General features: G+C 39.1%; 1 protein-coding gene across 3 annotated transcripts in view; it reads right to left on the bottom strand.

Annotated features, from left to right (window-relative positions):
- skic3 (SKI3 subunit of superkiller complex) overlaps positions 1–13,880 on the bottom strand; it is a 102,437-nt gene that overhangs the window by 77,836 nt on the left and 10,721 nt on the right. For all 3 annotated transcript variants that reach the window (XM_080189107.1, XM_080189106.1, XM_080189108.1), the window contains 5 exons: positions 10,350–10,493; positions 7,773–7,864; positions 5,218–5,293; positions 3,027–3,167; positions 1,040–1,138 (listed from right to left, as the gene is read on the bottom strand). In XM_080189107.1, coding sequence (XP_080045233.1) covers positions 1,040–1,138; positions 3,027–3,167; positions 5,218–5,293; positions 7,773–7,864; positions 10,350–10,493 — 552 coding nt within the window. The remainder of the gene's footprint in view (positions 1–1,039; positions 1,139–3,026; positions 3,168–5,217; positions 5,294–7,772; positions 7,865–10,349; positions 10,494–13,880) is intronic.

Below are 13,880 nucleotides of genomic sequence, written 5' to 3'. Positions count from 1 at the left end.
CTTACAATATAGATCACATTCACTGTGGCACCCAAGCCTGCAAATGGTACTACCAAGGATAAGAATAGCAAATGCATGGGAACACTACCACCTCTTAAGTTCCCTCCATGTCCCACAGCATCCTGACTTGGAAACAGTGTTTTTTTTCATTATCACCGAATCAAAATCTTGGAACTCTAATAGCAGGTTTGTTTGGTGTCACAGGCTTTTGGAGCACTGCTCCTTCCTCAGATGAGTGGGAGTGGCGTTCCGAGAGCTCGTGATGCTGGGTGGACCTGTTGGACTTTAACCTGGTGTTGTAAGACTTCTTACTGTGCCCACCCCAGTCCCACACCAGTATCTCCACATCACAATATTCCAAATGGGATCTAACCAGAGTCTTATAAACTGACTCAAGCTTCTTCCCTGCTGCCATCAGACATCTGAATGGACCTTTCTCTACCCCCTAGCTATGACTGTAACACTACATTCTGTACTCTTTTTCCTTCTCCCCCTACATACTCTATGAATGGTCTGCTTTGTTTGTACAGTGTGCAAGAAACAATACTTTTCACTGCATCCCAATACACGTGACAATAATAAATCAAACCCACCCCTCAGTGTCTAAAGATGTGTAGGTTAGCTGGATTGGCCATGCTAATTGCCCTTTTGCATCCAAAGATGTGTAGATTGGATGAATTAGTATTCACTTTAACATCCAAGGATGTATAGGTCAGGTAGATTATCTTAAATTGATCTTTCTCTGCACCTGAGCTATAACTGTAACATTACATTCTGCACCCTCTCGTTTCCTTCTCTCTGAATGGTATGCTTTGTCTGTATAGCATGCAAGAAACAATACTTTTCACTGTATACTAATACATGTGACAATAATAAATCAAATCAGATCACACTGTGGGACTAACTTCACTACAAAGACTGCAACAGTTCAAAAAGGCAGTTCATCTTCACCTTCTCAAGGAACGATTAGAGATGAGCAGTAAATGCTCATCTTGCAACTGATAACCATATCCCATGAATTTTTTTTAAAAAAGCTTACTTTTGATAGAAATTTAATGTAGTCAGTGGAAAGCTTCTCATGATTATCACTTGGAATCTTGTCCATGGATGAAAGGACATTTTCAAAAGCAGTTATCAACTACACAAAGAGAATTAGCAACAGAGAGAACAAAATTAAGAAAATATTTACAAAACATCTTTCACAATCTCAGGATGTTCCAAAGTATATACAGTTAATACAGTACTTTTGCAGTATAATCATTCATATAATGTAGGTTAAATCAGTAGTCAAATTTCACCTTGGGGAAGTTCCACAAACAAAAAAGTTGCTTGATAATCTGTTTGAGGATTGAATAAAGATTAAATGTTAGTAAGGACAATGAAATAACTCCCCTGCTCAACTTCACAATGTGCCATATGGGACGGCAAATGGGGCTTCAATTTAATCCTTAATCCTAAAAGTGCTCTGACAATGCAGTACTACCTGTTGTGTTAGGCTAGATGATGTGATCAAGTTCTAGAGTGGAGTATGAATCCGAGAACAGCTTTCTGACCCAGAAACAGGATTGCCACCACTGAGCTGAGGCTGAAGACATGCTTACAAATGAAAAAAAAATTGAACAATAACAAATTACCCTAATCTTTAGTTCCTATTTAAGCTCTTCAATTCTATAAATTACCTTTTCAAACTCTATGTCATAAGACCAGAATCAGGATTTATTTCACCATCCTGAAGCAGGTCTTTCAATCTCATCTGAAAATCTTCTCTCTAAACGGCACAATTTATGGCATTTGTTGGTTTAATGTAAAAACCTGTCTCAGCAGTTATAATGAATTTTTGCAGATATAATGGATCATTGTAATAAGTCATAGAGGTTTTACCTCTGACTCAGTACATGTCAATAAAAACATTTTCAGTTAAGGGTGTGCGCAGTATCAACATAATCCTGGACTGTCCATCACACAGCATCCAATCACATGACATTGGCAATCAGTATGCAAAGGTACTTACTGCCCCAGAGTTTTCATGCCATCTACACAAGTAACTGAGACATACATTTGTAAAATTTGGATTGCAGTTTAATTTTAGTTTGCAATGTCAAAACTCATTGATTACATGAGTGCAAGTACCTGGAATACGGCATCCAAGAAATAAAACTATCAAACAACCATCATGGTCAATAATCAGGCTGTGCATATTTCAATGCTAATAGTAATAAAATAGGTAACTGACCAAGTACTTGAGAAGATCAAACTGAATATTACTGAAGAGGAATTTTGAATGGCTAGATTTCTCTCAATAAGGCCCATTTAATCCATTTGCAATATCTTGAAGCAAACCTTTGCCTCCTTTTTCCAAGATTAAATTTAAATACTGCTCTACACTTTTGAAATTTTTTTTGAACTGTAACATTTTCCACAATATATGAAAGCATTCAGCAGCATTTTTGGTTCCAACTGACCACTTATTTGACAGAATGGCTGTCAAAAGAAGAGGAATACCTTATTAAATTCAGCAGCTTCTACTGCAGCTGCCTGCCAGTTCCTTCCAAAACAATAGGATAAGTACAACTATTATTACATTCCAGAACTGCAGAATAGATCACATTAAAATTGGGACTAGGGATAAATGCATTGAAGGAACAAATCAATTAACAAAATTATTACTGAGGGTTTCCTGTTTCACCTTTCAAGCCCATCTCTGGCCCACAAGAAGTGAAAGTACCCAGGGGAAACAAAGTACTTTTCTCCTAGTTTTCCAGAATGGGAGGCCAATCCCAAAAGCATTTTCTTCTGCAGTTTTAGCTGCTGTATGAAACGATTCATGGTTTTCAAGAACAGAAACCATATATTTCAATTCTGTTCAGGAAGACAACTGAGTAAGCGCTTTCCCCCCAAAGATAATTTTCCTTAAAAGATGTAAAATATGGAAGTTTAAAATTAATACAACAGCTTCATGTAGTATATTACTCTTTGAAAACTTTTGAAGGTAATTACTGATAACAGACATCTTGAGGGATCTTTACCAGTTGGTGGGTCTCATTATCCTGACTTTCTACTTTGTCTGCAAGCAACTGGATCATCTTCCTCCATAATTGATGAAGCTCTTGTTTACCAGCTCCATCATGTTGTTTCAGCTGTATCAACTGACTCCATGTTTTGGCAACCTGAAATAGAGGTATTATGAGGAATGAGGGAAATACAGGTCAAGGAGATTGAGGGGAATTAGGGTTACTTTACAAAGATTAACAGGTATTTATGATAAATATAAGATTGCAAATATTTATGATTTGGTAAGAGCATTAATGAGGAAAATGGACCAAATTGAGTCATAGAAGATTACAGCACAGAAAGGCCCTTCAGTTCATGCACCAGCCAACAAGCACCTATCTTTTCTAATCCCATTTTCTAGCACTTGGTCTGTAGCCTCATATGGTATGGCATTTCAAATGCTCATCCAGATGCTTCTTAAATCCTGTGACACTCACAGAAGAATTAAACAGGAGGCTAGAAAAATTTAGAGCTTGGAACATGGAATTCTCTCTCTCAAACCACTGTGGGAACAGCATCCAAAAATTTTCAACAGGAATTGTGGTTACAAACAAAAATATTAAACCATATGGTGAGTGAGCAGAAGAATTGGATAGGATGAGATGGTTCAAGTTAAAAAGCAGGAGAGAAAATATAATAGGGCAGCTGGTGTGTCTGTGTACTATAATGCCCTATGGATAGCAGGGACGCTGTTGCTACCAACTAGAAGCTCAATTAGAAAATCCAAATCAACATCATGGATATAATATCAAAGCAGAGGCTGGATACAACACAAAATCTCTGAATCAACAACATATTATAATTTAGAAATATTATTGATTACTCACTATCCACCTAACTCTGACCACATTCAAAAAGCTTGCTAACCATACTATGGTACACAAGTGGGTAGCGTTTAATTGCCATTCCCCTAGACTGACTGTTCCAGTACAGCTACAATGCTGGCATCTATGCAGCAAAGTGGAAGATTGCCCAGACGTGTCCTGTATACAAAAAGCAGGACAAATCCAACATGGAAAATAACAGCCCAATCAATCCCCATCATCAAATGGAGTGAAGGAAGGGATCACCAACAGTGTTAGCAAACAGCACATGTTTGAGTAATAACCTGCTGACAAATGCTCAGTTCGACCTCTACCAGGATCATTTAGTTCTCAACCTCATTACAGCCTTGGTTCAAAAGAACTGAACTCCAGAAGTGAGAATGACTGCCCTTGACAAGGCAACATTTGAAAGGGCGGCACAGTGGTTAGCACTGCTGCCTCATAACACCAAGGGCCTAGGTTCAATTCTCAGCTTGGATCACTGTTTGCGCAGAGTCCGCACGTTCTCTTTGTGTCTGCATAGGTTTCCTCTGGGTGCTCCAGATTCTTCCCACAGGCCAAAAGCCATGCTGTTTAGATGCATCGGCCATGCTGAATTTTCCCTCAGTGTACCCGAACAGGCACCGGAGTGTGGCGACTTGAGGATTTTCACGGTAACTTCATTGCAGTGCTAATATAGGGCTACTTGTGACACCATTAAATAAGCTTTAAATAGGGACAGCGGTTGTGTGTCAAAGTGTTGAGACAAAACAAAGTCAATAAACTCTCCCAAAGAAGAAAAGCTTGGTGTCTTGATTTTGACTTTACCAGCCAACTTGGACCTGCTAACATAGAATTAGAACAATTCACTTGATTGACCCCTAGACCACTAGACAAAGCCCCTGACTCTGCTGCCACCAATACATTGTGGCAATTCACTAAGTTTAGTACAACAGTCCCTCTCACCTCTTAATCCTTGCACAAGAAAGAACAAGAGTATTGATGTGGAAATTTCATCATCTCTACCTCCCCCTCCAAATTATGCATCTTCACTATGTCTGACAGATCCCTCACAATCATTGGTCAAGATCCTGAAATTTCCTAGCACCATCAAATAAGAACTATCACCAAAGTTCAAGACAACTGCCTAATAACACCTTCTCAGGCAACTAGGAATGAACAGTACATGTCAGCATCACAAACATTCTGATTGCAAGTAAACAAGAGCAATTATGAGTTAGCAAGGTAGGAGAGAAACTATAAGCATTTTATGCTGATCTTGCCAATGTGCTAAATCACACCGATATTCCACAGCAAAGTAGAAAACAAACTTAAAAGTTGTTCCAATCCAGAGAAATCTCACCTCTAGATATTTCTTTTCTTGATGATATAGGTCAACTAACTTTAGGCAGACTTCATGCCATTTCTGTTTATCTGAACTGTAAAATGGGAAAAAAAGTATGTGAAATGTTACAGGCATCAAATAATCTACAGAGCACTTGAAAATAAATTAGACCAGCAGAGGGATTTGGTTGGAGGGTGGGAAAGCAAAAGAACTTGTACATAGGAGGAACCACTCAGCCCACTGAGCCAGTATCACCATTTAAACAGATCTTGACAACATCTACCATAATGCCACCTTTCTTTAGTATCCCATATGCCTTAGTTTCCAGAAATCTATTGATTTCTGTTCTGACCATACTCAATTATTGAGCTTCCACTGCGCTCCAGGGGTAGAAAATGCCAAAGATTCACCATTCTTTGGGTGAAAACATTTTCTCTTCATGAATGGCCTGCCCCTTATTCTGAGTCTGTGTCCCATGTTACAGGACAATTATAGGTAATTATAATATGGTCTAAAACACTAGTACTGTTTCATAAACATGCTTCCAACTAATGTATAATTAGTATATTTATATAATAATACAATACAAAAATCTTCTTGCTCCATAAGTCAAATTTAACCAAGTTCTTGCAAATGAAATACTTTCCAGGGCGCGTTGTTTTTATCTGCAACATATGCTCCCAGGGCAGAGTCATTTTCTCATTCATGTGCCAAAGAAAACTGGAAGCTGCCTGAAAATTTCCCCATCCTTAATAATGTTTAAAACTTCATACAATCCTGAGCTACACCAAGTATGCTTACCCTCATTTTTTTCCAACCCGTTTTTGATCTCTAACACTTTGAAACCGCTCACATTTTAAACAACGCAAGTTGTTCCATAATATCAGCCAGTTCACTTGAACAAATTCAGTTAACTTATGAGCATTGAGAGACTCATGAAAAAAAAAACATAGTTGAGACGTGTAAAATTATTATAAGTTAATCTTTTCAATTTATTAGTCTGGCCATGGGACTTCCCAGAAAACAAGGGAAGGTCTTATATTATCAATACTGCCGGGCTACGAAGGTGGACAGAATGTGCAGAATCAAAACATCGAATCTGATGACACACAGACACACTGGGCCCTATTATACTGTTTTGATTATAAGTGCTGGGCGGGCGTACAACTAGGAGCGTTTCAAACCCAACTTAGATGCATTCTCAGACACCCCATACACACGCTGCCTGAAAAAACATCAGCAATTCCAAATCGTGCTGCACAAGGGGCTTAACGTGCCGGAGATGCTGCAGCTCCGATCGGCGCCTCCAACTACACATGCACAGAATCTGCACAGAGGTGATAGAATGCAGCAGCTCCCATCACTCCTGGACCAGGTAATGCCTCTCCCTGGCTCCACAGACTGTGCTCCACCCCCACAACATTACCAGCCCCCTTATACACCCCCCACCCCTTCCCACCACCCAGACCGATCGCAGACTACCCCCCCCTCACCAATCTCAAGCAGAGTGGCAGCGGACCCCCCCCTTCCACCTCACTGATCTCAGGCAGACTGGCAGCAGACCTCCCCCTCACAAATCTCAGGCAGAGTGGCAGCAAATCCACCCCCCCATCCCCCTCACTGATCTCAGGCAGAATGGCAGCAGAGCCCCCCCCCCCCCACTTCCGCCTCACCGATCTCAAGCAGAGAGCCGTCAGAAGCTTGGCACTTACCTCCTCGTTAACTGGAGCACCCAAATCGGACTTTTATGAAGTTTGTCTGTTTTACGTCAATTCAGGATGGGTGAACATGGTGATAAAGGGGGAAGTGCTGGTAAGGTTGGGCACGCAGTCCATTAAGTTTATTTAAATGCATTTAAATAGCCATCGTGCCATTTCAGGCACAATCCTGACTGCAGCCATTTTCGGGCCTTAATAAAAAAAGGGGAAACTGGTGCGGAGGCGGGCACAGGTTGTGTTGTTCACATTACGACTGACTTTACCAAGTTTTCGTGCCTGCAAACGGACATAACTTGATGGTAAAAATCAGGCCCACCAGGTGCAATTCACAAAGTTATGTTTGTGACTCTCCCATTCTGGCCAAAACTGTTCCTAACTTTGAGAAAATGGCTATGCAAGCCAGCAAATCATGAAATTTCAATTGATTGTGAAGGACCAAGTGGTAAGGCTACATGCATGAGGCACCACTACAATTGTCACATCACAGGCATATGGAGACCTTTTCTGTTAGATATACAGCAGGTGCTCCTCCCAAACCTTTATGAATTAATTCACAGATCAGAGGGGAATCTGAAACCATAGGAATTGAATCATATTGCTTGCTTTGGCAATCGCTGAGGAAATTGGCTGGTTTTATTGATAAATCGGAAGTAAAATCCCAGTAGTCAGATTTGGCAATTCCATGAGAAACTGAAATATAGGGTTTAAACAAAGGTTTAAAACCATAATTTGAAGTCACGCTCCCATTTATTTGTACAGTGGATAACTTGTCTGAAAACATTTTTTTTTTAAAGAGAAGTTAGTTTGGAAGCAAGACATACTACAAAATGAGTTCAATAAATTCAAATAGGTTACCTTTCATACAATTTCATTAGCTTTTGGTAAATTTCCAACAACTCATGCTTATTGTCAAATGTATCATTCTTCTCACACAGATTTAGCAACCCCTGAAAAGAAAACAAGACATCACTATCTTCTAATTCATCTTCACAATCCTATCACAAATAAAATGATTAGAATTTACAAAAACTGCATTGACATTTTTATTCATTTAACACAATTACTGAGTAGGGGGGACTGATACCTCAGACACAATTTGGTTGAACCAGACTATACAACATTTGAGTCTTATTTAACCTAGACCGCACACATGATCCTATAACCTCTCCATTACAAAAACATCTTCTTGCACCACCATATTACCAGTCATAGTTACGACATACCACTGAAACTGTCATCTATGCCTTCATCAACTCCAGACCTGACATTCTATCCTGTACCAAGTCCTACTCACCCATTACTCACACTTCATTGTGGCGCCCTATCTCCCAAGCCCTCATTTCAAAACTCTCAGTTTAGATCCTCCTTGGCCTACTAAAATCTTCCAAAAATATTTTGAGGTATTAGATGAAAGACTGCTAAGATATAATACTTTATGAAGTGTTGAAGGTATAAGATTGGATGGCATCATCAGGATGACATATGGTTCAACCAATAGCTGCAGGCCCAGTCAAATTCTGTGTTTTTGCTTGAAGTAACTCACATTCTGGAAATACGCAATAAAGGAGACAAAATGCAAGTTTTGCATGTATTTCCTTACTAATGAAGATAGATGGATAGTTGACAAAGAATATACAAAAATAATTATGCTATGTTGCAACTATAAAAGCTAATATGAAACAAAACTGTAAACAAGGACCTGATTTTCCCTTTAAACATGGACTGTGATCTATATAAATGAAATATATTATTCAATGAGATCACTTCAGTTGAACTTTATGATGTCACAATGCAAGAAATTAAAATCACTAGGTCAGTCATTTATATAAATAAATAGAAGATACACCTCAGCACTCAGATGATAGTGTTCAAACTTTGACATTTGGCCTATTATCATCAAGTATAGAACTAGGTTAGAGCAGTCCCATCCAGCTGGATGACAGTGGAGAGGCACTGGATAATGGCGAGGTCAACTGTATGAAAGGCTGCAGGCAGCCTGATAAGCAGAAGGGACAATTATCTTTGTCACAATCCTCGTGGAAAGGGGTAAAAGTGATGCTATGCTGATTTCAGGGCTAGCAGGTAATAATGAGAACAGACATTGTTAATACTTTGGGTATTGTCATTAATGTACTTGAAATTGTGTAGACCCCTTGAAATCTTTGTGCAGATTGCTAGTGTGTTACAGACCCCTAATTGAGAATCCTTGTGAGGCTACTGCAAGTGAATGTCTTTGTTAAATATTGATAACAAGCCATTTGTTTTAGTTAAATGATTTGTTGCCATACTTCCGGATGATAAGTCCTCTGATCACAGATTGCCAAATAATTTCTCAGTGCATGTATTGATTTTGAATGACTGCTGTTAAAAAAGAAAACACAAGAGTCCTTGATTGACCACTCAGTTGTCAAATAGCCAATGTCCTTCTGTCAGAAAAGCAGAAGCAACTAATGGGAAGAGGAGGCTCCATTGATAACCCTCTCCTCAATGAAGGGAGTCCAGCACATTAGTGCAAGAGGCAAGGCTGAAGCATTTGCAATCATCTTCAGCCAGAAGTGCTGTATGGATGATTCACTTCAGCCTATTCTCAAGGTCTTCAGTATCACCGATGCCTGTCTTCAACAAGTTCAAATTACTCCAAGTGAAATCAAGAAGCTGGATACAGCCAAGGCTATGGATCCTGATAATTTCCTGACTGCAATATTAAAGATAAGGGACTGCAATATCGAAGATAAAAACAGAAGATGCTGGAAAAATTCAATAGGTCTGGCAACAACTGGGGAGAGAAGAAAAAGAGTCACCGCTCTGAGTCCACATCAATCTTCTTCAGAGCTATATTCCAGCACAGCCATGACACAAGCATCCAAAAATCAATCTGAAAAATTCCCGAGGTATGGCCCATCCATAAAAAAAAGATAAATCCTATCAAACCAATTACCACTACATCAGCTTACTTTGAATCCATGACCAAGTCTTTTTTTTTATTTATTCAAGGGATGTGGGCATCACTGGTTGGGTCAACATTTATTGACCCTCCCAAATTGCCTTCGAACTGAGTGGCTTGTTCAGCCACTTCTGGGGGCAGTTAAGAGTCAACCACATTGTTGCGGGTGTGGAGTCACTTGCAGGCCAGACTCAGCAAGGAGATCTGATGTATGTAGCCTTCACAATCAATATAATAATAAACTCACAATTTTCCCTCCATGTGTTAAACGAAAATTTTATTAATATGTGAACCTATCATACTCAAGCCTTTAAGTAGTTTGATTCATGCTGAGATTTCTGCTAACAGACATAATAAAAAAATGTACTTTTTTTGGGAAATATACTATTTACAAATCTTGTAGACTTAATATAGTTGCAGCAAACAATAAAACCCAATTTACATTAAAGAGAACTGTTTTTGAGAACTCTATACAATCACTGATTTACCTGCCATGCCAGCAACTGGTCTGGATCAAGTTCTGCGGCCTTTTTGTATGCAGTCTTTGCCTGGTCAGGCTGTTCCAGCTCTGCTGCAGCAACTCCAATAAAAACCCAGGCATTGTAGTTATTCTTATCTTGCTTCAACACAGCCTGCATAACAGAATACAAATTAAGAAATAGCAGTTCACAATAGATAGAAATTGCTTCAAAATAAATCTTTAGTTTGACCAGATGAATCAGATAAGATGTATGATTTAAGTCTCTTGTCAAACTTATAAGTCATACATGATGCAGGAAGGATGTTCCAGATGGTGGGGAGTCCAGAACCAGGAGTCAGTGTAAGGACTGAGATGGCAGCAGGATGGTACGGTGGTTAGCACTGCTGCCTCATAGCACAGGAACCTGGGTTCAATTCTAACCTTGGGTGACTATGTGTGTAGTTTGCAACCCCCCCCTCCATGGGTTTCCTCCCACTTTGCGAAGATGTTGGACTTGCTCCACATTGTCCCTCAGTATCCCAAGAAGTGTAGATTAGGGAGATGAGCAGGTTAAATACATGGGATTACAGGGATAAGTGGGATGCTCTCATGGAATCAGTGCAAACGCTAAAGGCCTTCTGCACTGTAAGGATTCTATGAGAAAGAGAAATTTCTTTCCGATAGTGATGAGTCTATTGCGTTCTCTAGCATAGAAAGCAGTTGAGGCCAAAACGTTGTATGCTTTCAAGGAGTTAGATCTAACTCTTGGAACGAAAGGGATCAAAGTTCATGGAGGGAAACATGGGAATAGGTCACTGAGTTCGACGACCAGCCATGATCGTAATGAATTGTGGAGCAGGCTTGAAGGGCCAAATGTCACACTCCAATTTTCTACATTTCTATGAATTAATCAGTTTCCCCTCGTCTCAGTTTTAACTGATCAACTGTTTATCCTGAGACTGTGTTGCTGTTTTTTCAGGTTCCCGAACCTATGGAAAGAATCTTTCAGTATCCACCCTAACAAACTCCTTCAGAATTTAAGCGTTCAATGAGATCATCTCTCATTCTTCAAAACTTGAGAACATATTCTCGATTTACTCACCCTTTCGTCACAGGACAACCCTCATCATCCCAGGGGCCAGCTTAGTAAAACTTCACTGTATATCTTTTCTTAAATGAGACCACCATAATTATTACATTTCCTTTGTTACAAGCTCCAAAAAATTTCTGGTTTAATGCTCTACCCAATGGTAAAACTAATGTTAGGGGACCTATAAATTACTTCAACTAGTATTTTCTGACTCTTGCAAGGGAAAGACGCATTTGCATTTGGAAGTAGTACAACAAAGATTCACTTGATTGGTTTGTGGGATGAGAAGGTTTTCCTATAATGAAGGACTGAGTAAATTAGGTCTATATTCTATGGAGTTTAGAAGAACGAGCAGTGATCTCAGTGAAGCATGCAAGATTCTAAAGGGGTGCAACAGGGAACACTCAAATTGTTTCTCCTGCTGTTTTTAAGGTTCTCCAACCTATGGAACTTAAGGCTTGCATTAATTGTAATAAATCTGCTAACAATCTCAAATCTGTAGTGCGACAAGTAGTGCTGCATTTTGAACATAATTGCAAAAAGTGGGGACAATAAACCATTCTGGAACTGTGAAGTCCAAACAGAAAATTAAAAATCTTACTGACCCTCTACTTAATCCAGTAACTGGCAGAGTCACTAATAATCCCCAAAGTACTCAGATATTTAGTGATTTTTATTCAACAGACCGCACTATCGAAGATTTAACTCAGTTGCCTTTCAACATACAGCTAACCAATTGGAGACCATAAACTTCAATCCTAAGGGACTTCAACAAGGCTATTCAAATGAAAGAATTTTGCTTTCCTGGAATAGAAAGAGGAGGATTTTTTTTATTGTATTTGCTTATTCTGCTCTTTAAACGCTGTTCGGAAGATGGAAAAACACCTAAAGTTTCTCTAGTAATATTTATATTTTTAAAAAAGGGAGCAGAAATGGCACTCAGAATTATCAACCGGTCAGTTTGACGTGCCACACTGGAAAATTAAAATTGAATCTTGCATTGAAGAGAACATCTGGAACTTTTGAAAGGAGCATGCTCTTATTGGGGGAAACCAGATCAGTTTAGATTCATCCCTGGGGGTTCATGTGCCTCACAGTTACTTGAATTTTTTTTTGTCTGCTATAAATGACAGAGGCCAATGGTGAGATGCAGTTTACTTAGATTTTTCAAAAGTCTTTAATTCAGTGCCAGATGTTATTGAAAAGATTATCTGCATTGGGGATTAAAGCAAATTTTACCAGAGGACAAAATCATTTTTGGACAGTGTGGTCACTGTTAATGGGCAACTATTAAATGAAACATATGATTTCTAGAACCCCTCAGTTTTCAAGGTGTGAGATACAGCTCTTGGGGTGAAGGGGATCAAAGGATATGGGGGGTGTTGCAGGAGACGGGAAAAGAGAGAGAGAAAGAAGTGGAATCAGGCTATTGAATTGGGTGATCAGCCATGATCATAATGAATGGCAGAGCAAGCTCAAAGGCTGAATAGCCTAGTTTTGCTCCTATTTTCTATGTTTCCAAATGGCTTAGGGGCCCTTTTATTTGTGGCTTCTATTAATGACATAGATGGTCAGATTCAGCATAGTAAAGTTTTGAAATATATGGGTGACATGAACATTTATTTGGAAGCTAAGAAAAATAATCCAGGATTCTCCAATACATTGAACTCTCTACTATGGTGCAGTGGTCCAAGGAGCGGCAATTTAGCTTTAACGTGGCAGTGTTCAATTCCCCATTTCAACCTCAATAATCTTAATTTACAGCACCATCTTGGCAGTTAGTGTTTTTGCACAACCATTGAAAAGGATTTGGGTGTGACTGTTGCAAGTACTCTAAAGTTTAGAAATCATATGACTCAGGCAGTATAGTGGGGAGCTGAGTGCATCATTATGGAGTAAGGATATCTTAAACCTGCATCAGCAGCTGGAATGTCCACATTTGGAGAATGCATTCACAGTTTAAAATCCACGTTTTCAGAGAGATATACAGTTTATAGAGAAAGTGCAATGACTTGTTATCAGGAAAATGGAAGGCATGAGAAGAATACCTTATGGGGTGTATTAAAGAGAAGACTGAATTTTGATTTAGTTGAAGTTTATAAATTGATCCATGGCCTAACTCTAAGCCTGACAAGATATTTACCTCGCAATTACAGCAAAAGTTAATAATCACAACTTTTCCCTCCACATGAGTTGTTGATTTTTGAACATTTTGCCTGATTTTGTTGTTGATGCTGAAAATTCGCGACTTTTAGACTTGTTAGAAACGGTGCGATTTCAACGTATCTATTGCCTGATTTTTTTTTCTTGTTTTTAACGCTATACCTTTGTGCTTTTCACTGTATGGCAATAAAGATAAATACCTAAAATAGGCTCATTTTCAAATCCTTGCCTAACTATTTTCTTAAAGAGACTGACTGCAGAGAAGAAAGGGTATTAGATGCACATGTTCACAGATCACTTAAGAGC

This window comes from Carcharhinus amblyrhynchos, chromosome 5 (assembly GCF_965287045.1).
Source record: "Carcharhinus amblyrhynchos chromosome 5, sCarAmb.v2.hapA, whole genome shotgun sequence".
Classification (NCBI taxonomy): Eukaryota; Metazoa; Chordata; class Chondrichthyes; order Carcharhiniformes; family Carcharhinidae; genus Carcharhinus; species Carcharhinus amblyrhynchos.
Note: the sequence above shows the minus strand (reverse complement) of the source record. Positions and strands in the feature narration are given on the sequence as shown.